Here is a 23,975-nt window from a genome sequence, read left to right as displayed (position 1 = left end):
CAGGCAAACTCGAGTTTGCATATACACACACAAACAAAGTTTTCTGAAGCAAATGTATACATTTTCTGTCTGCGCCACTAACGCATGACGTGGGCACAAAGAAAATTAAATGCATCCATTTCCATGGCGCGTTCCGTGCCGTGTGCAGGCACGCAAGAATTCTAAAAGTTAAGAGATGGCGGTTAAAGCAAACCGCAGCGAAGAATTGAAATACTTGAAATAGGAGATCATAAGGTGAAATGTAAAATATGCCAAGCGAAATCGAGCTACCAGAAAGTACTATGCGGCAACATATGCTCCTGAAACACAACGGTGAGTTCGGGAAAGCAGACCCGCAGCAACGGTGAAAGTGAAAGTGTGTCGGCTATTTTCACCGCCGCAAGACGCCGCTGTAATCCCGGGCGTGTAGAGAAGATCACAACGCTGAGTATTTCCATAGTCCATTTGCTGCCGTTTTATTTGCAGCTTTAAGCATTTATTTGCAATGGTTAGGCTACTTGTTTCGTTTTTTTTAAACTGTTACAGGCCTTGGTTCGACGTGAGTTAAATTGTGAGACGCATATTTATTTTTGTAAGGAAAATGTGTTTTGAACGTTTGCAAAAATAAATAATGAATACTCTGTTAACTGACTGTTTTGATGGAGAATAAGCATTACATGTTTGGTTGGTAATATTGCCGTTCATCATCAGGCCTATTCCTGCTGCAGATGCGTTGCATTCTAAAAATAGATTTGATTTAACGAGTACTCGATTGATCCTCGAGGAATTCCTTCGATCACTCGAGTTTGGAATTTACTACTCGTGCCCATCCCTACTAAAAACATTTCTAAAATTACACACATACCCTCTTCCATGTTGCAAGAAGCTGTTTGTCAGCCATCTGTTCAGGATAGTCGGCAATCGCAAACACACAACCTAGAAGGAAGCCATCCTCTGGAACTGAAAGTAAAGAGCAGGAATAGTAAGGCACCAGCTACAACACAGACTCATTCTTACAGTTTTCAGCCATTATTAGGATACATTTGTAATAGCTTAGCATGGTCTGTGTTAAACTAGAGTTGCATTAGAGTTTTACTCACTCTCTTGGCCTGGCTCATGTCCAAACAACTGGGATATCTGCGGTGGCTGCTGCTGAGGCGGCAACGATGTTTGGAGTGGCTGTTGTTGTGAATGTTGCTGCTGCGGCTGGTGGTGCTGTTGGTTCTGGTGCTGCAGAGCTTGTTGATTCTGCAGATGTTGATGCTGTTGAATTTGCTGTATGTGATGCTGCTGCTGCTGCATTTGCTGTTGCTGTAGGAAGTGATGCTGCTGCTGCTGCAGTTGTTGCTGGTGTAACTGTTTCTGCTGTTGGTTCTGCTGCTGCTGCTGCTGCTGCTGCTGTAGCATCTGCATACGTTGCTGCTGCTGAAATTGCTGAAGTTGTTGCTGCAGCGCTTGTTGCTGCTGCAGCTGCTGAAGTCCAGGCCGCATCAACTGCTGAGGACGCAGGTGCTGCTGGGAGAAGGCATGCTGCTGCTGTTGTTGTTGTTGTTGTTGTTGTTGTTGTTGTTGCTGCTGCTGCTGCTGCTGCTGCTGTTGCTGCTGCTGCTGCTGCTGTTGAGTAAATAACTGTTGTTGATGGATCTGCTGTGACTGTTGCAGAAACGGTTGTTGCTGTTGGGGCAATTGTGAAAACCCTTGCTGCACAACCTGTGGAAGTTGAGGCTGGTGCGGTTGATGATGTGGAAGCTGCATCATCTGGTGTTGCTGCTTCAGGTGTAACATAGGATTCTGCTGTTGCTGTGGCAACTGTTGATGGTGCTGTTGCGGCGCGACATGATGTGATTGCTGCTGCTGTAACAACTGTTGTTGCAGCTCAGCTGTCAGAGGAGCACTAGGCACCTTTGATTGGTGGAAAAGTAGAGAATTGTTGCTGTTGGGGGTGGAACCCTGGCTCCGATTGGTTTGCTGGTCTGATGGCTTTGCCTGAGCACCAGTCAGATTCTGAATGAAAAAAAATAGAAAGCAGAAAATGCAGTACAGCCAATATATTCAGCTTTCAGGAAAAAAAACATTAATAGCAGGAACCAGAAGTTATTTAGACCTGCTGCTAGTTAGTTCGAAGGCTAGTTTTGCTTTAGTTAAAACCCAGCTGGTATCGGTCCAAATTTAGTTCATAGGTAGACCTCAACCAGCATCTGTTAAATCATCCCCATGAAGTTGATTCGATACAAATAACAATATGGCACCATCAAGAACATGTACAGTTATTTGTTTGGAACATCCATTTCCAAACATAGAATTCAGCACCTAATAATAGTGCTGCCGCGTTTAGTTGACGTAAACGACCATGAAAATTAGTCAACGGCAATTTTTTTAGTAACTATTGACCGCTTATTTATTTTTGTTTTCCCGCCTCAAACGGCTCACTGTTATTCAGTGGCCTCCATCCACCGGGGAATCTGAGTCCAGATTCAACCGCGACATGGAGGAGAAAGGGATTGTTGCCGTTTGCGGACTGGACTCCCGCCGGGGATCCAGCAGCGGTGCCCCGGCTGCGGGGCTGCGGAGCCCCAGGGATGTTACATTAATTAAAAATAAATGTAACATCCAACAACAATGCTAAGTAGGTTTGAAGAGGCCTTGTAACATATTATAGCTGTCTGTGTGATGTCTAGTCTCTTTACTTGGCCCAATCAAACATTGTCGATGCCCAACGACATCATTCACTGAATAACAAAAATGCAATTCATTGAGGGTGGGGAAACCGAAACACATTTAAACAGTGTTTTCAAGTAGTTTATATGAAAATAAGGAAACGGCGGGAGTCTGCATGGATCTGTAAAGATTGCAAGTTGGCTAAATTTGCGCCAACTCAGCTGTTTGAGATTGATGGTCCTACTCGTCCCTTTTTCCCGTTAGACCGATATTTAGAATTATATTATAATATATAACTTATATTTCACGAGGGGAACATAAAAATAGACTGATGTGTAATCGACACAATGGCAAAAAAGGATCTGGACGATTATAATCAAATGATCCCGTTGAGCTTTGCTAGGTTAATGCAGCTCACAGAGCTAGCTTATCTTGTTTTGGATGCAATTTATTTGCGTGATTGCACAAGGACATAAATTAACACAACTTTAAGTCAAGAACTGTCTAATGTTCATTGCAGATTATTCTTGTTGAACAGAGATACCTGATATCCTCAACACGTTACCATCCCCAGTCACTTCCAGCAGTTAACCATGCTAGAACCACAGTTGGCCTTCTGCTTCCGACTTCGGATTAGAACGTGAATATTTCCTTCATAAACATCCATTACTTTAAACATCGGTTATCATGTAATGTTACTGTTGGATATAGCCTCTGAATCTAGCGCTCCGGTCAAAATTTTTATGAAATTATTTAATCACGAATCACTGAAGAATCTGAGTCAACCTGTAAATTCGGACTCGGGGGGCTTATAATAATGTCATCTAATATACATTATACAACGGGGGGCCTAAATCCAGCGATCTGATTTGTTCCTAACTGTTGTATAATGAGCGTATACATAACTGCTATGACGCCCGATCATTTTGTGAAAGTTTGCATATCACTCCGCGCCTGGAAGTAGAAACAGTTACAAAGTAAAACATATGTTGGATGATGGAGAGGGTGTAAATGTTGTTACTCCGGGAGTGAGCAATGCGATGGAGACTAACGAAAGCTTAGGCACACGGCGAGTGAACTGCTCCATAGGATAAATTGCCGGCGAACCGCTCTAGCCGAGCCTTCTCTCGGAGGGACGCTAAAGTGTGTTGCATAGCGACCGTCGTGCATTTTCAAGGCAGCCAGGAGGGACTACTTTTTTGTATTCTTTAATAAAACGGCTACTTTGACTTTCTTGGTTTCTTTTTAAATGTAGTGTGTCTATGACTTTCGTTTCGCCATAATAGTAACCGTTGTATAAAAGCAATAGATCACTTCAGTCAGTGGTATGTGCTCATTATACCACTCTGAAGTGGTATATACCTCTCGCCGGCCCTCCGCAGCGCGTCGGGGCCGGACAACGCCCCTTAACAGTGGTATAATGAGCACATACCACAGCCTGTCATGATCTATTACTTAATTATATGACAGGGGTCGGCAATTTGGCGGGCCATATCTGGCCCGCCAAATTATTCAAAAGTTATATTTTTTTTTTTATATTGGATATATATATATATATATATATATATATATATATATATATATTATGTTAGCTTAAATGTAAAGGCACGGATACAGTGAACTTTTTTTCTTTCACAACCGTTTTAAATGTATCAAATCCTGCTACTACTCCTGGAAGGTTAGAGACAAACCGGTCACGCCTGACTGTGACGAGTGTGTCACGGTCATTGGAAAGTTATGCAATAGTTATTGGAAACTATGCAATATTAAATTAAACGGAACCCCCTCTATAGGCCTATATACAACAACCATGGCGACCAGACATTGGGCCTACGTATTTTTGTGTGATACTGCACGTAGAGAAAAGGCAGGAGCTGTTGACAAAAGTCCACAAAAGATTTAAGACGCCAAGCTCTGAGACTTTGCTGTTTAACGCAAGTCGAGTCTCTGGTGAGGCTATTCCGCATATAGCTCTTCTAATTAGGGGTGGGTAAAAAAATCGATACGGCAATATATCGCGATACTTTGCTGGCCGATAAAATATCGATTTGTTAAACTCCAAATATCGATACTTTGTTGTTAAAGGGGTAGTTCGGAATTTTGGACATAGGGCCTGATTCCGAAGTGAGCATTGGTATTCTATATCACTGGAGACAGTTTTCAACACATTTCATTCAGTCCTTCTAGTTGCAGAGTTCGCTCGTGCTAGGCTAGCGCACGTCAACGGGCAAAATATAACCAACCTTGCATTGCATTGCATTTTGAGGGAATTGCGGGGTCTCAGCAGCAGTGTTTATATTCCTGTACGTAGGCTACGGAAGCGGCGGACTGATACCTAGGTTACCTGCCGCTGTCATTGCTACAAACGCAGAGTACAGTGAACGAAGGAATTATACAAGCGTATTCAATTAACAAGATATGGCCACGTTAGGAGGAGTTAGCGATGCATCTGCTTTTGAAGACGATTATGAGGAATGTGTTGTATCCAACGAACCGTACATGTACGAGCCGGTGTTTTGATGTCAAAGCCAGCAGCAACAAGCCACAGTTGAGTCCTTTCTGGATCTCGCACTGGAAATTGGTGGAAACTTTGTGGTGCCCATCTGTACCGTTTATTTCTACAATTTCTAAAAGCACACTGAACCATCATGTTGCCTAGTTGTTCAATTGCGCTTCTGTCCCACGCTTCTCTGTTTACGTTCTTCTGTCGTGATTCGGTTACAAACCTAACCAGCGCATAGTAGAATTCCGCTTCTGCTGAGAAAGTAGTCCCTCGATGATTCATGCGATGCAAGGTTAGTTTTATTTCTAACATTATTCTATCAACACAGACATTTAAATCTATAGTCTGGCGTTATAATTGATTTACCTCGGGTGTCCTGTGGAGTGGGTAAGACTCAACCTCAACCGAGCCAGATGACGCTGCACAACTTTTTGCCCTCCACCTCACCTCGCGCACAGCGCATAACAGAGGCGATTGTGCACTTTATCTGTAAGGATTTACGCCCTTATAGCGTCGTTGATAATGCTGGATTCAGGTGGATGCTGCACACTTTAGAGCCACGTTACAAGATACCACAACGAGGGTTACATGGTGGACACAGCTGTACCCGCGATGTATGAAGAGGTGAAGAAAGCGGTTAAAACATCCCTTGGCGCTGCGCAACGGGTTGCATTGACCTGCGACGGATGGAGCTCCAGAGCCACACAGTCGTATGTGACCATAACGTCCCACTACATCTCCGACGACTGGGAAATGGTTACGCATGTTTTGCAAACGAGGGCAATGCATGAGAGCCACACCGGCAGTAACATCGCGGATTTGCTGAAGAGGGCCGTGGACGAATGGGGCATTCAGAATAAGGAGCCAGCCATTGTCAACGACAACGCCAGAAACATGACCAGCGCAGCAGAGCTAGTCGGTATGCCGCATTTTAAATGCTTCGCGCATACACTAAATTTGTCTTTTCAGCGCGCACTGAAGTTGCCAGCAGTCCAGTTTACTTTATTATTTATTTTGATTAGAGGAACAAAAGGGCTATTCTGCACTTTATTTTCTTATACTTTTTTACTGCATGCACATAGGTATTTTATTTTCATTTGAACTTCAGTTCAGATTTCATACTGTGAAAAACTACTGTGCACTTTATTTCAGTTTTCGGCTCAGTGTTTCAGCTGTAAGAAATAAAACAAAAATTATTTCATTAATTGAAATAAAAAATAGCTGTTATGAATGAAATGGTTTTGACTCAATTTGTCCTCTGATCAATATAATCTGAAATACATAAACTCTTTAAATCGCAATATCGTGATATGTATCGTATCGTGACCCAAGTATCGGGATACGTATCGTATCGTGAGGTTCATGCCAATACCCACCCCTACTTCTAATGGTGAGTAGGTTAGGAACAGAGTTTTGTGCGTGTGCGCAGTCAATCAGTGGTGTGTGTGTGTGTGTGTGTGTGTGTGTGTGTGTGTGTGTGTGTGTGTGTATGTGTGGCAGTCAGCACCCGCCGTGGTGTGTGTGTGCTGTGTTGTGTGAAGTGTTTTAAGAGTGGTTGGCTGCTTCTTTAGGTGCGCACTACTGCCTTCTCATCAGCATAAGGCCTTTCTACACTACCATGCCGGTTCGGTCGAGGCTTGGCACGCCCTGCGATTTCACCGTCTTATCTCAAGTTTCCTGTGTATAACCGAGGGGGTAAAAACCCCTGTTCGTCACGGCGTGGGATTTCTTGGTACACTGGAGAAGGCGGGGCTGCGCACGGCGTCTAGACCTCTTTAGAATAATTTGCATATTCCCGAATGTTGTTTTTTTTTATTATGAATGAAGATACCCTCATGCAAGAATTTAGTTGAAATTAATATCTACAATATTAATATTTGATATGAAAAATCAATGGTGCAAAAATGCTAAACTCAACCACTCCAAACCTGAACAGCTTATACATTTCTAATTAAATAGGTATATGTAGACCGGAAGTAAGGAGGTCCACATAAAGTTATGTCAACTCTTGACATTATTGGCCTTAAATGTGGTATACCCATCAAGGAACTACCCATTAGGTCATATGTTTCAATAGCTAACTCAATTATTTTTTACAATGGAAGTCCAAGCGGAAAATACACCGACTTCAACCATTCAGCCTTGGCGACAGAGCCTTCTCCAGGGCAGCTCCCAGGCTCTGGAACACCCTCCCCCAACATATCCGTGACTCCGAGTCCCTCACCATCTTCCAGTCCAACCTCAAGACCCATCTCTTCTCCTTCGCCTACCCCTAGATCACCCACCAACCCAAGCCATCAACTTTACATTTCCTTTTGTTTGTTTATTATTGTGCTCCTATGTAAAGCGCTTGGAGTGTGAGAAAAGTGCTATATGAATTTATTATTATTATTATTCCGAGGGTGAAAACCTCAGTGTTGTCAAAGTTGGTACACTTATAGAAACAGCACTTAAGCAGGTCTCTAAAAGTAAAGGGACCTATTTGGCGGCAGGGAGCGGCATAACTCTGTGGCATTATGAATGTCAGCATGCTGACGGAATCTTGCGCACAAGACGAGTTGGCTTGCTACTAAGCGCATTCTCTTTCTTCATTTTTCGGTCAATCACTTAAGGCATATTAATGGCATTTTACCATATCTACCAAGCTCACCATACCTTCACATATGAAAGACTTCTCTTTCTCAGAATGTAGTTGAATCTGCCCTTGGGATAATTAATGCCTTGACCTCAACAAGACATGCTGAAAGAAATTCAATGATGTTTACTATGATTTAATCATCAAGCCATGGCCACCATGCTCAGCATATTGTAGGAACCAGTCATCTTTCCTTGCAACTATATACATTATTAGGTATTCACAGTATCTTTGGATACCTATTATTATTGTAGGGTTTGGGTAACATTTATATATTTTATATTTGTAGTAGGGATGGGCGTGAGGAATCGATTACTCGAGTAATCCTCGTTACAAATTAACTCGGATGGTGGACAGGCAAACTCAAGTTTGCATATACACACAAACAAAGTTTTCTGAAGCAAATGTATCAATTTTATGTGCGGCGCCACTAACGCATGCCGTGGGCACAAAGCAAATGAAAAGTAAAAAATGTCTGTGTGGCGCGTGACGTGCCGTGTGCAGGCACGCCAGACTCCAAAAAGTTAAGAGATGGCGGTTAAAGCAAAGCGCAGCGAAGAATTGAAATACTTTAAAGAAATAGGAGATCATAAGGGGGAAATGTAAAATATGCCAAGCGAAATCGAGCTACCAGAGTACAAGTACTATGCGGCAACATATACTCCTGAAACACAACGGTGAGTTCGGGAAAGCAGACCCGCAGCAACCAAGTGTGTCGGCTATTTTCACCGCCGCAAGACACAGCTTTAATCCCGGACGTGTAGAGAAGATCACAACGCTGAGTATTTCCATAGTCAATTTGCTGCCGTTTTATTTGCAGCTTTAAATGATTTGCAATGGTTAGGCTACTTGTTTCGTTTTTGTTTTTTTTAAACCGTTACAGGCCTTGGTTCGACGTGATTTAAATTGTGAGACGCATTTTTATTTTTGGAAGGAAAATGTTTTTTGAAGGTTTGCAAAAATAAATAATGAATACTCTGATAACTCTGACTAGTTTTGATGGAGAATAAGCATTACATGTTTGGTTGGCAATATTGCCATTCATCATTAGGCCTATTCCTGCTGCAGATGCGTTGCATTCTAAAAATAGATTCGATTAAACGAGTACTCGATTGATCCTCGAGGAATTCCTTCGATCACTCGAGTTTGGAATTTACTACTCCTGCCCATCCCTAATTTGTAGTTTAGTTTCTTTGCCGTTTCAAAGATGTCATCAGGTATCGGCAATATTGGATTGAGTGAAGACATTTTACAGCCCAAGTGAGACCAAAATAACTTTCAAAATGACATACAAACAATGCTCACATGTTCAAAAGGTAAAGGGCATCAACCAAACGCTGACAACACAACACAACAGCAGTAGTTGAGGTTGTTAATTATTACTTACATGGGGGGCTGTCGTGGGTCGGCTGGCTTGCTGCATATCAGAGTTGTTGGTGATATTCCGTAGAGTTCTTGCTGCCGGACTCCATTCTGGGACCGCCTCTGAACCTGAAACTACCCCTTCCATGAAGAGATAGAAAAAAAAATTTTTTTTGAGGATTCATTTTATTATTGAACAACTACACTGTTCTCGGTCAATCCAAAATGTTCATTAACCTAAACCTGAATTTTTAAGAAAGTAAAAGTGAGGATTTGTCTTAAGAGAATATTTATATATGTGCACAATTATTAGGCAACTATCAGTCTGCAGAATTATCAGGCAACTAAATGAAAAAACGAACATCTTCCCCTCTCACTTGTTTTTTTTCATCTGTTGTGAGAATAAAACTTTTTACAAACTTTTTAGAAATTTACAAATAAACATTTCTGACATGTCAAAAAAAGAATATGTGACCAATATAGCCACCCTTCTTTTCAATAACTGTCACAAGCCTTCCATTCATGGATTTTCTATCTGTTGACGATCAACTTTTTGTGCAGCAGCAACCACAGCCTCCCAGACCCTGTTCAGAGAGGTGTACTGTTTTCCTTCACTGTAAATCTTCTGTTTAAGCAGGGCCCACAGGTACTCAATAGGGTTTAGGTCAGGTGAGGAAGGGGGCCATGTCATTATTTTTTTTAATCCTTAAGGCCTTTACAGGCTAGCCATGCAGTGGAGTACTTTGATGCATGCAATGGAGCATTGTCCTGCATAAAAATCATGGTTTTCTTGAAAGATGCAGACTTTTTCCTGTACCACTGCTTGAAGAAAGTGTCTTCTAAAAACTGGCTGCAGGTTTGGGAGTTGATTTTGAGGCCGTCTTCAATCCGAAAAGGTCCAACTAGCTCATCTTTAATAATACCAGCCAATACCAGTACCCCACCTCCACCTTGCAGGCATCTGAGTCGAAGTGGAACTCTGTGTCCGTTTCTGATCCAGCCACAGGCCCATCCATCTGGTCCATCAAGAGTCACTCTCATCATTCCATAAAACCTTTGAAAAATCTGTGGGTTCGATGTTTGATTCTTCTCATATCTTTGGCAGTTGATTTGCGTCTTTTCTTCTCAATACGTTTCTTGCGACCCTGTTGGCTATTTGCAACAAAACGCCTGATGGTTCTGTGGTCACGCCCCAATATCTTAGCAATTACTTTGCTGCATCCCTCTGAAAGAATTTAAAAATTGTGACTTTTCAGAGTCCGTTAAATCTCTTTTTTGGCCCATTTTGCCTGAGGAAGAGAAGCTGTCTAATAATTATGCACACCTTGATATAGTGTTGATCTCCTTAGGCCACACCCTCACTCATTACGCAAATACACACTGGTATGCTTAAATCCAATAAGCACTCAGGTTTATACAGCTTGATGTTGGAAAATATGCATACAAATTATGATAAGGCCAAAATACTCACTTGCCATGTAAGCACCACTCTATAACAACCCTAGCAAATCTTAAATTCCAGGTAGAACAGTCTCAGCTTCTACTGGACCACAGAAACTCTCGAAATATATAAGGGCAAAGTACTAAAATGTATGAGAATTTTGCCACCCATTTCTAAAAGGTTTATGCTGGAAAGAATCATAAACCAGATAAAGTGTGTCTTGGGGTCACATTTTTTCCATTTACTTCAGCAAGTTATTCTCAAATTGTGTTCACTACCTTAGAAACATTACAGAAACATGTAACATTCTACGTAAACCATGAACGCAGTTCTCCTCAAAAATATATTTAAAGTATATATTTCTGAAACCGTGGTGGAAACAGGTGAGTTGCAAGTAACTTGTCGTGTCCAGCAATCTCAAACTGGACGCGAGAGGCACAAAATGTGTCCAAGTTACCGTGGGTCTAGCAGCCTTAACTGGTAGTACCTATCCAGAATCATTCCTCTTCTTGCCCTGCCTTATAGCCATTCATTCGGCTTTCTTAGGTTTCGGTTTAAATCTCTAGAGCCAACGCAGATGTCTCAAAGGGTTCCCCGCTTAAGATCTCGATGGATCAATCAAGTCATGTTCTTGACTTGTGCCGATTAACATCTTCATGCTTTAGAGCTGTCAATCTTCCTCTATAATCCCATTTATTGTAACAACAATGTAACAATAACATTTATTGATAATCATCAATACACACTGCAAAGAAATCAGAAACCCCGATAAAAGCCGAACCCGGGCCACATACAGACCTTGCTGTGTAGATTGACTGAGTGGAGCAGCGGCAGAAGATCCATCCACTGCAGCGGCGTTCTCAGGCACAGAAGGAGCAGTGGTTCCCAGGCTGACGAGCCCTTGGCCTGAGGGGGGGGGCGGGTCTTTGTTCCCAGCTGGCGCTCCGCGTCTTCTGGTTGCGTTGGTGGCCGCGATCGCCGAAGGAGCGACCACTTGTGTCCAGTTGAGGTTGCGCCCCTCCTTTTCCGCGGGGGAGTCGTCGTCTGAGTCGTCGAACATGCGCTCACTCCCGCGCTCCGGCTTACGTGATGAAGCGAAAGTGATGGAGGAAAGCTTTTTGGGGCCTGGACGTCGGCGGGGGCTGTCGGGAGAATCAGCACAGGACGAGGCAGTGCTGGAAGGGCGTGAGGGCCGCGGGCTGTTGCTTCCATCAGAACGGGACCGCTGGTCGTATGACTCATCACTCTCCCCTTCATCCTCAAGCTCCATATAGGTGAGGCGGGGGTGATAGAATAATTCATCCTTTCTGGTGTTGCCTTTAGAAATTAAGCAAAGCGACATATTTATCTTCTTGGTGTAACCAAAGTTAACAAAATACATTATTATAATTCATCATTTGAAATTACCTTTAACAGAATCGATGATCCAGTCTGGGGTAACAATCTTAATGTAAGGATGCTTCAGAGCACACTCAAATTTGGGCTGGAAGTAAGAACAACAAAACACAACAAGAAAACATTGTTAATGTCAGACAGAACTGGTTCCAAAATAAGTCGATGCCGGGAAACCGCTGAATTCTGTGGCGGCTTAGGAGTGGGTATAAAATGTAATTATAAAAGTCTAATAGTCTAATGACCCGTTTCCTTTCATAAATAGTCCTCCATAAGTACTTTCACATAAAATACCATTGTCTGACTTGAAATAAAGCATTGCATGCTCCTTCAAAAGACAAACTTGCAGAAACATCTTCATGTTACAGATAAATATAGTGCCATGTTTCATAAAAATAAAAACACTTTCAGTGCAAAGCTGTATGCAGTTTAGGGATGTTAATGATTCATCGTCGATGAACAATTTATTGCATGTAGAGTATGATTGATCAAACTTATAAACACAAGGCTTCGTCAATGAAATTATTTTAATAAATGTTATCTGCCTGAAAACAAACTACAACAGCCATTATGGTTTAAAACTACGGAGCAAGGGAGGGGACGTAGACTTTACTTATCTATAATCATGGGGCTGATGGTTTTAGTTTTATTGTGAGCTATGGCGCCAAAGAGGTCCTTAACCCATTGGCGCCGGATGCTGCGTAGCGCAGCATAGCCCCTCCTGCCGGTTGCTGCGTAGCGCAACATAGGCTTTCCTGCCGGTTGCTGCGTAGCGCAGCATTTTGTACAAGTGCTGTTTTCATGACGAATGCAGCATATAACTCACTCTGGTTGGTTAAAAATACACATGGGGTGGGTCTTAAGGCTTTGGTAAAGATCAGGAGACCACCAAAACGAACTTTGGTTGGCTGAAAATCACGTCAATCAATCATATAGCCACGCGATATTCTATGTTTGTTTTTAGCGACGCGTCTAGCTGGCGACCGAGAAGTAGCAATGAACATGGAGGATTTTGATAGCGATGGCAGTGATATTGTCATAGAATTCAAGGGATTTGAGTATGAGAATGAGGACGAGAATGATTTTGTGCCGGTTGATCCACTGGATCGGATTCCAACGAATCGGTACGCGCAACAGGTACGAGCTCAGACCCCCGCGACCTCAAGTGGACCCCGGTCCCGAAAACAGAAATGAAAACATTCCTCGGGCTGTGTCTTTGCTTTGGAATTTTAAAGCTACCAGCACGCCGCGATTACTGGAGGCAAACTAAGTGGCTCTACCAAACAAATGTCAAGGGACCGTTTCGACATGATCTGGAGGTAAATATTTATGTTTTCTTTTCTTGTGCTCTCTTCCGAGTTCCATTCTCTTCTCTTAGAAAACGGAATGGCCAGTAATGATAGTGGTGCTATAGCAATTACTAATGGTGATGATGGTTGATATTGAATAAATACAATGATGTTAGTTATAAATACAATAATGGAATAATTAATAAATAGTAATACAATTATGAATATAAATACTATAAATAACATAATACAAATAAACACAATGATGGAAATAAATGTCAGGCTCAAATTCTTTGTCATATATGCATTTTCAGATATCTCCATCTAGAAGATAACTTGGACCCTGCCTTGGATAAATCCGATAATCTGTGGAAGATCCAGCGGTTCATGGACCTCCTCTTGCATCAGTTCCAGGCCCTCTATGAGGTCAATGGGTTTGTGAGCGTGGATGAGTCCATGGTAAAATACAAGGGACGCCTTGCCTTCCGGCAGTACCTCCCCATGAAGCCGGTGAAGTGGGGGATAAAGGTGTGGGTCATGGCAGAGAGCAATACAGGCTACATAAACAATTTTCAAGTTTACACAGGGGCCATTGCAGGCAAGACCGAGACAGGCCTGGCTTACCGGATTGTGTCAGACCTGGCTAAACCGTATTTTGGGTCAAACTTGTGTGTTTACATGGACAACTTTTACACCAGCGTGAAGTTGTTGCTGGATCTGCAGGTCAGGGGTGTGCCTTTACCATGCTTTGGTTAAAATGTTATTTGTTGTATTTTATATCATTGATTTATACTGTTTTTTCTTCTTAATCTTGTTTTGAGAATGTTTTTAAAATGTTGCTGTTATGGTTGTGCTCAGGGAGCATGTTTTAATAAAACCTGTAGTTCTTACCTTTAAAATGCTTTTTATTTCATGTTTCTAGGTGCTCCAGAGGCTTAGATATTAAGGTTTATGTAGACGTTGACAATTCTTACTATTTTCTCAGAAAAACCTCAGGAAATGAGGTTCTTTTTCCTAGAATAGCATAGGATTTTAGCAGGCGTTTTTAGCAGGCGTTTTAGGCATAAATGGGTTAAAGGAGCATTTCACCGGTGGAGGCATGAACATGTATTGAAATTGGATCCTATATGTAGTTGAATAATAAAATAAAATTCTAATTTGGTGCCGTCTTGACCGAGGAAAGGCAGAAAGTGACTTTTTGGCGCTTGTGGATTGAAGACAACAACTCCCACCATGCACCACGATGCACAGCTTCGCTGGCCAATTCCGCTGATCTAGATCTCCGCCTATCGAACACCTCGCTGTTCCATCTACCAAGCTGATACCGCAAGACTGCTTGAAAATCATTTCACACAACATTTCTAGTGAAGAGTATTAGTTGGTGAAAACGATCCGATTTCGTTTTATGCAGTTCAGGGGTATCTCCGTAAAGACAAGTCATTTCGAAACCGCATCGAGCTGTAGAAATGCTGTAGTAAATATTCAAGGCGCTGGTTCTCCACAGAAAAAAGTGGAGCGCATCAAGCCTGCGCGCTGTATACAAACATTCAGTCACGAGGAGATTCAACCTTTTAATTGAGCAGAAATACTTTTTAATGTACAGTTAGTAATTACATTTATCAAGGGGCTTTATATAAAGCTACAAAAAGAATAAAAATAAAATATTAAATAAAAAATTCAACCCAACTCTGACATCTCCCAGCTGGTGGGGGGCTAATGCCATCAAGCGTTTCAGACGTCCACACGAATCCTAACTCGAAACCGCATGGGTCCGGATAGATTTGAAACCACCTCCGAGGGTGGTTTCAGAAATGTTCAGTTTCGGGCACCGGATTCGCCGGCTCCGTCTGGACGGTCGGCCGAACGGACAAGACTTATTCGGTTTCACCAAATAATCGGCTTCGTGTGGAGGGGGGCTTGGAAGGCGACCACACGTTCACCAAAACGGGGAGACAGCGCCGGGCGACTTAAGCCACTATCTGCCAATGGATCGTGGATGCCTGGGCTGATATATCAGTCTCAACTGTGGTCCAAGCTTTCACGAAGGCAGGAATAATCACTGAACTGCCAGGCAACAGCAGTGACACTGACTAATGACGAGAGGGAGCCGGGCATGTTGGATGCCGTACTCGCCCAACTGTTAAATTCGGACACTGAAGAAGAAGAATTCGAGGGATTCGTGGACGGGGAATGAACTGAAAAAGTAAGCTTTACGTGTTATACGTAACTTAACAATGTTGAGTTATGCACTAACGTTTGAATTAGCGGTATCAGACTGTGTTTCTTTTACGTGTTTACAACTGAACAAGGATGGGAGATATTGTTAATATGCACATTAACGTTTGAAGATCGTTACCATGGGAGTGAACGGAATTGTCAGAACGCTTAATAAAGTTTGACTTTATCTGACATGTTGACATTCCCTTTAGCACAGCTCCATCTAGTCGATGCATAACACAATCCCCAGTCAAACGTTTGACTGCAGTATCTTCTATTCTACGCGCCTTATAATCCGTTGCGCCCTATATATTGAAAACAGTTCTAAAATAGGCCCTTCATTGAAGGTGCGCCTTATAATCCGGTGCGCCTTATAGTGCGGAAAATACGGTAGTCCTCGTTTGTATTTCTTTCGAAATGGTGAACTTTTGCATGGTGCCATCCTCTATGTCAAATCCAGTACCCTCCGCCAATGTACTTCAGTTTTATCAACAGCCTCTGTTAGCTTAGCTTCAGACGCTGTGGATGTTAGTGTCTGCTGGTGAAGTCCCACCCACTGGCACTGCTCTAATAGGTCTGTAGCGTCAGTGGGTCCCACCCCCTATAGAGGGGTGGGACTAGTGGTTGTAGTCTTACGAGAAGCCCCACTTCCTATTTACTTCTACGCAAAAATCGTCATATTGCGTCATTTTAAACAGGTAGTGCTGGAGATCGATACGGATCTCTCCAGTCCCTCCAGAAAATAAGGGAATGAGGCACGACTAGGGATCGACCGATTATCGGCGCCGATATTCGGCATTTTGACGCATATCGGCGTCGGCCTTTTTTTTGATCCGACGGCCAATAAGATCAATTTAAAACGGGGTTATTTTGGCTCTGATGCAGCCGCGCCTCTCTGTCTGCTGTCACTACGCTGTCTCCAGCATTGTCCAACCCACAGCACCATCTGATTGGTTACACGCTCTGGTTACACACAGAGCCACGACGGACAAAAAAAAGCTCAAACAAAGTGTTTTGGCTATTATTTTTACTTAAAAAGTGAAAAGTGCGATGGTATAAACACCAAAACTGAAATAGTAAAAATACTATAAATAATTATGTACAAATAAACAAAGCACACACGAGCGCGCAAATCAACCACTTGCTTCACACTCGCACTCTGGGGAAGAGCCTGCTAGTTTACGCACACCCCTTGCGCATTTGTTTTCTCAACCACACGTGAGACGGTGTTTGACATACTGGATATCATCAGAAAGGTATTTTCATTGCCTATTAGGATATCTAAGGCCCGCCTCCGGCCCTTGCTGTCTGCTGGTGTAGCTGTCAATCAAAGTATACATGCCCCGTTTTGATAGTGATCGCCTCATTGGCTTGTAAGGCTTGTAAACAAGGAAGTATTGGTCTGACAGACATGTGTGAGGGCTCTATGTCACCGTGAGACCCTGGCTAACACAGTGGATTCCATTAATCAGACGACAATAGAGGAATTCAAACCCTAAATCGCAGTTTTCTACAAAAGAACATTGCAGCGTTTCGGTTTTCTATTTTTCGGCTGCTTTGTATAAGATGGCTTGTGCATATACACAATGTAATTAGACTAAAATAATATTGATATTCGATTTCTGTGGACTCTTATGAACATTTCAAGGCCCAACATGAAGTATCAACTCATTGCTAAGGATATCCACAACGACGATAAAGTTAGAATGGACTAAGGGAGGAGGAGGCTGAGGGGGGCTATTTTGACCTAAGACACTAGGATATTTTTTATCTATATTCGCTAAACATATTTGTTCCACCGAATGGTTGACATTGGATGTCATTCCTGAGATTCTAAGCTTTCAAACGGTGCATGACATGACTATATCACTCAACTGAATGATGCTGAAAATTGACCCAGCATGTTGGGGGGGGGGAAGGGGTGGTGTAACTAAAACTTGTCCGCCGGCGAGATTTGACGATTAAGTGGTTAAAGGCATGTAAATGAAGTTAAGTGTTGGAGTTTGTATTAGAGCCCGACCGATATAGGATTTTTAAGGCCGATACCGATATGAATATTTTGTGATTTAAAAATCCGATATGCCGGACTTCCGGTAAGATGTTGGAGTGAAAAGTCACGTAATTTTGAGCTCTCTCAACTCGGCGACGATAAACCCTCAAAAATCATAATTTAAACAAATACATTCAATAATATATAGGAGGGGACCAATAAAGAGGCCGGATATATCAAGAAAATCAAGTCAGAAGAAATTAAAAAAGGAGAAAAATGGATCCAAATTCTGACAAAGGAAAGCGGGAAGAGAAGAATGGCGCAGGTGCAGAACCAGCTAGCCTAAATCAACTAATTGACTTGCTAGCACCCATAGGCAAACAACTGGATGAGGTGAAAAAGGAGGTCAAAGAAGTCAAACAAGGGATAATAGATGTGAGGAGAGAAGTAAAGGAAGAATTCGATAGATTCCGGAAAGAAACTGACAGTAAACTCGAAGGAATTAATGCCGACATGAAAATGCAGCATGACCACATGGAGGAAGCCCAAACACGAGTAGCTGAACTGGAAGAATGGCAAGTAGAAGCTAAGAGCGAGATGCTAGCTATGATGGCCCAGACCCTAAAGATGCAGGAGAAAATGACGGACCTCGAGGGGAGGTCGAGGAGGAATAACATTCGCATTTTTGGCATACCGGAGGACACGGAGGAGAACTCAACAAGCAAGTATCTGGAGCGCTTCCTAACCACCGAACTCGAATTACCTAGTGACACTCCACTCCAGATACAGAGAGCACACAGGGCCCTGGCACAGAAACCACCGCCGAACGCACCCCCAAGATCAATGGTAGTTAACTTCCTACAATTCGAGACCAAGGAAATGGTGCTCAGTCATGCATGGAAGAGGAAAATTCACGTGGGAGGGAAGAGGATTTTTTTCGACCATGATTATGCAACTGAAGTGGTCCAGAAAAGAAAAGCATACGGATCCATTAAAAAAATACTAAAGGAAGAACAGATCCGCTTCCAGACACCGCTAACGAGGATGCGCATACACTGGGGAAGCGGAGTCAAGACCTACGATAGTGCAGAGGACGTGGCGAGAGACATGAAGGAGAGAGGTTACGAGGTGGATCTCCCGAGAGAAGGCACCGCGACCGCAGGGAGGGAGAAGACAAGAGATCGGGCAGAATGGCAACAGGTGACTCGAAGCAGGACGGGGAGGATGGCAGCGGCTGCTGCCAAGGAGAAGCTGAGGGGGTTTCAAAGGGGAAAATGAGCCTGGCTCGCTGACCCGAATGGATGTGTTAAGGCCCAGTTTGAAGGCCTACAAGGTATGTTAACGGACCTCTACTAAATACAACGTAACTGACGCTGATTGAGAGAGACTAAAATAAGAGTTGGACTTGACTAGACGGAGGGGAGCCCTACGGAATGGGTTTGATTTCGGTTCTAGGGAGGGGCCCTTTCTGAGAGGAAGGATACCCCCTCAACCTACCAACGGGACTTGGGGGAGACGACATCCCCTTCTTTGGAAGAAGTTTGTGTTTTGTTTTATTGCATTTTATAATTTCATGTTCTGTTTTATTGCACGTTATGCAATGTTAAATGTTCCTTGTATACTCAACCTACTGCTGTTTATGGTGCTTAATAGGGATTTTGATCTAGGATTAGATGGGTACGACTGTTAGAATGGTGTCACTTAATGTTAATGGTTTAAATACCCCCAAGAAAAGGGACAGGGTTATAACTAAATTAAAGAGGGACAAAGCCCAAATTATTTACCTACAGGAGACTCACCTCAACAAAGTAGAACATGACAAGCTTAAGAGATACGGTTATAGACATGTGTACAGTAGTTCGTTTAGGGGAGGTCCCAGAAGAGGTGTGACGATTATGATATCAAATCAGTTACAATTCGAATACGAAAAAGAGATAAGAGATGGGGAGGGAAGGTATATTATTGTGAAAGGGAAGCTCGATAATGTGAAGGTTACTCTGGTGAATGTGTATGCGCCCCCAGACTGTGACCAACACTTTTTTAGACTGCTATTTGATGTTATCGCAGCGGAAACTGAGGGTATTTTAATTTGTGGAGGGGATATGAATGTTGTTTTAAATTATAACATGGACACAACGAGCCTTAAAAAATCGAAAATACAAATATCAAGATACGTAAATACATTATTGGAGGAGATGGGATTAGTCGATATATGGAGGAATCTACACCCACTAGAGAAGGACTTCACACATTACTCGGCGGTGCATAAAGTACACTCTAGAATAGATTATTTGTTTGTGGATACAGGTAATGCCCACAGGGTTAATGACTGCCATATAGGAGGTGCAGATGTGTCCGACCATAACTCGTTGTACCTTGACATAGGCATTAGTAACCGGAAAAGAATAACCAATTGGAGATTGAATGTGAGTATGCTGAATAATGAAGAAAGGAAGAACAAAATCAAATTAGAAATACAAAACTATATTACGGAAAACGACAATGAGCTGGTGGAGCCAACGATGGTTTGGGACGCCTTGAAGGCAGTTATGAGAGGCAAATTAATTTCGGAAGCGAGTTACGCAAAAAAAATGAAATTAAAAACGTATTCGGAAAATATAGAGAAACTGAGAGAAATGGAAAAAGTTCACCACAATTCGGCTGACTTGGATACACAAAAGAAAATTAAGCTTGTAAAATTAGAGATAGAAAAGCATCTAACAGAGGAGATAGAACGGAAGATGCTCTTCTATAAGCAAAGTTACTATGAGATAGGCCCGAGAGCCACAAAACTATTGGCGAGACGGACCCGCAAGCAACTCGCAACCAGTCAAATACATAAAATTAGGGACCCCCTTACGAACAGGTTAATAACAGAGCCAGAGGAAATAGAAAAAACATTCCAGAGATACTATGAGGAATTATATACACAGCCAGAGTCTGCACCAAGAGAGGAGATCAAGTCCTTTTTAAATACACTAGACCTACCAAAGATTGGACAGACTCAGAACGATTCCCTAACGAGGGAAATTTCAATAGAGGAGGTGGTGGAGGCCATAAACAGATTAAAAAACGCGAAAGCGGCTGGGAGTGACGGCTACGCGGGAGAATGGTATAAGGCATTCAAAGACGAACTGTCTCCGCTGTTAGTTAAATCCTTTAATTGGACATTACAAAAAGGCAAAATACCACCATCATGGGCAGAAGCAGTAATAACAGTCATACCTAAGCCGGGGAAAGATAGGGAAATATGCGGAAATAATAGACCAATATCGCTACTAAATTTGGATTACAAGTTATATACATCTATCATTGCTCGACGACTGCACGCCTTTACACGGATTTGATCGACGAGGATCAAACAGGATTTGTGAACGGGCGACAGACGCACGATAACATTAGGAGGACACTGCATATTATAGATCAGGCAAACAAACAGAAAAGAGCCACGATACTGGTTAGCGTAGATGCCGAAAAGGCGTTTGACAGGGTAAATTGGACTTTCCTTTTCACAGTGCTAGAGAAGTTCGGATTCAATGAGAAATCAATACAGATTATCCGGACGCTATATGAACGACCTACAGCTCGAATTAAAATAAATGGAAGCCTATCTAACAAGTTCGATCTACAGAGATCAACCAGACAAGGATGCTGTTTGTCACCAACCCTGTTCGCCTACTTTATTGAACCATTAGCCCAAGCCATACGCGAAAATAGAAGAATCCAAGGAGTGACAGTGTGCGGAGTAGAGCATAAAGTCGGCCTCTTTGCAGATGACGTCATTGCATTCCTTGAACGGCCTGGTGAGTCGTTGCCAGAATTTCTAGATCTCTTGAACACATATGGACAACTATCAGGATACAAGATAAATATCACTAAAACCCAAATACTCACCATCAATTATACACCACCAAAGGAGATTAAAGAAAAATTCAATTTAAACTGGAATCTAAAGAAAATAAACTACTTAGGAGTAGAAGTGACTAGAAACATACCAGGACTATACAAGGCGAATTATGATAGAATTAACCGAGAATTATTAAAAGATATACATAGATGGACCACCCTAACATTGGATTTTAGCTCAAGGATTGAATTAATAAGAATGAATGTACTACCCAGACTTTTAGATTTGTTCCAAGCATTACCGATAGAGATACCTCTAACGCAATTCGTAACATGGGACAGGATGATATCTAGATTTATATGGGGGGGGAAGAGACCAAGAGTGAGATTCAGAACCCTCCAGCTAAAGAGGGAGAAGGGGGGCCTGAGTCTGCCCAACCTGAGAGAATACTTCCACGCGGCCCAGCTAAAATATGTACATTGTTGGTGTAAACTAGATTATGAAGCAAAATGGAAAGAAATGGAAAAATCAATTGGAATGTGTCCGATACAGAGTATTATAGGAGATAGAGAAACATTTAAGAAGGTTAGCAATCAAATGGATTCGATCACAAAATTTACCTTGGAATTATGGTTCAAATTACTTAGACATAATAAGGCGGAGAAGGATGCAAATGTATTAAAATGGGTGGCTTTTGATAGCAGTTTTAAATCAGATGGGCAGCGTGGGGGACTCAGACAGTGGGCGGACAAGGGCATTACGGCATGGTGCACACTGGTGAAAAAGGGGAAGATAATGAGTTTTCAAGACTTGAAAACGACATATGGCCTGGATTGGCGGGATTTTTACAAATATCTACAGATACGGGATTATTATGGGAAACGGATTGGACAGGAGCTCTCACTAGAAATGAACCAGGTGGTACAAGTATTGGTTGATACGTATAAAGGGAACCGGGTCAGGACTATAACTACATTATATAAGGCATTAATGGATGACAAAAGCACAACAGGATATATTAAAGAAAAATGGGAAAGAGAATTTGACATGGAAATACCTGACGATGAATGGGATAATATGTGGGAAAAACATAAGACAACAACCTGTTCACGAGCCTGGAGAGAGTTTTCCTGGAAAAATCTTATACGTTTTTTCATCACTCCTAAAATATCTAATAACTACTCTGAGAAAAGAAAGTCATGTTGGAGGAATTGTGGGTCATCTGATGCTAACCATGCACATATTTTCTGGAATTGTCACAAAATAACAGGGTTCTGGGGAATGGTACATGGGTTAACACAAGAGATCCTGGGATACGAATTCCCTATGAACCATGAGCTGATGTATCTGTATATTTACTCAGAGGATATTGTACATGATGGAGACTCATATCTATTCAAGATACTTATGGTCGCTGGGAAAAAGGTAATTACAAGGAAATGGGGGGGTGAGGATCTACCCACTCAGACCCATTGGGTGGACACAGTGGGGGAAATATATATGATGGAAAGACTGACACACAGGCTACGGCTGACAGGACCACAGATGGACAGTAAATGGAGGAAGTGGACCCTATGGCAGTTGACACAGAATTGACATGACAGCAGGTTTTTCTTTTCTTTTCCTTGTTTTTTGTTTTCTATTATTTATTTTATTGTTTAATTTTCAATTATGGTCGTCGATGTTGTTGATGACTTGTATTTGTGTTTGTCTTATTGATGAATAAAAAGAAAATTGTAAAAAAAAAATCCGATATGCCGATATATCGGCCGATATAGTTAAAAAAAAAAAACAGAAACGCGCAACAAAACAAACATATTTTCCTAACATTGGTTATTTGTAGTTATCCTTTAAATCCTTTTCACTCAGCTAACACGTAACAACAGCCAAACTGGACATGGTCGTCATGAATTAAGTCATGCTTATCGACTTTAGAGAATTTATGAGGATGTTCTTTTAATTGTTATTCAAGCAATGTATGTCTCGTGACAGTTGCCAACTTACCATGAACACACTTGCACACATGTGCTGTGTTCGAAATCATTCCCTATTCACTCCCTCACTATTCCCTATATAGTGTTTATGATATAGTGCACTAGCCTATATAGGGAACGAACAAACGAGAATTCGGACACTACGCTGAACATTTCTAAGCGTCATTTGCGTCAGTAAATGTGCCGGGTTTTTGTGTGACGCAGACAGATGCGCCCACATCATGTAAACAAACCGGGCACTCCCGAGGAAAGCTGGAGCTTGTATTGATGTTGAATGATACATTTCCTTGATCAAGTTTTTTTAATTAATTTTGAATGTTACATTTTCTATGTTAATTCCCAAATAAATTGTTGACATTTCTAAACGAAAGCCGGAGACTCCATCATTAAATGTATTAGTTTTCGCGGTTATTCAGCTTCTTCTTCTCCTCCTGAAAAACACGACCGCATTGCAGTTTGGTATACGGAGTAACATGTAGGGAACATCGTATGGACACTCAAATTTTAGGGAATTTAAGTGCACTATATAGTGCATGAAATTAACTACTGAGAATTCGAACACCACTACAAAATGGCGAGCACCCTATATAGTGCACTATATCCGTGATAGGGAATTATTTCGAACACAGCTATGAACAACACCAATGATCTCCGTCGATCTCCGTCAT

At 42.1% G+C, this 23,975-nt stretch overlaps 1 protein-coding gene across 2 annotated transcripts in view; it reads right to left on the bottom strand.

The window, feature by feature from the left end:
- paxip1 (PAX interacting (with transcription-activation domain) protein 1) overlaps positions 1 to 23,975 on the bottom strand; it is a 65,322-nt gene that overhangs the window by 25,048 nt on the left and 16,299 nt on the right. Inside the window, exons 6-11 of one of the 2 annotated variants that reach the window (XM_056597076.1) lie at positions 11,986 to 12,061; positions 11,377 to 11,895; positions 9,163 to 9,278; positions 1,690 to 1,983; positions 1,080 to 1,593; positions 845 to 939 (exon numbers count right to left, since the gene is read on the bottom strand). In XM_056597076.1, coding sequence (XP_056453051.1) covers positions 845 to 939; positions 1,080 to 1,593; positions 1,690 to 1,983; positions 9,163 to 9,278; positions 11,377 to 11,895; positions 11,986 to 12,061 — 1,614 coding nt within the window. Of the gene's footprint in view, positions 1 to 844; positions 940 to 1,079; positions 1,984 to 9,162; positions 9,279 to 11,376; positions 11,896 to 11,985; positions 12,062 to 23,975 lie in introns of both variants that reach the window. The other variant, XM_056597075.1, reaches the window with a different exon arrangement.

This window comes from Gadus chalcogrammus, chromosome 8 (assembly GCF_026213295.1).
Source record: "Gadus chalcogrammus isolate NIFS_2021 chromosome 8, NIFS_Gcha_1.0, whole genome shotgun sequence".
In the NCBI taxonomy this organism is placed as follows: Eukaryota; Metazoa; Chordata; class Actinopteri; order Gadiformes; family Gadidae; genus Gadus; species Gadus chalcogrammus.
This window is presented reverse-complemented; position numbering and strand designations above follow the sequence as displayed.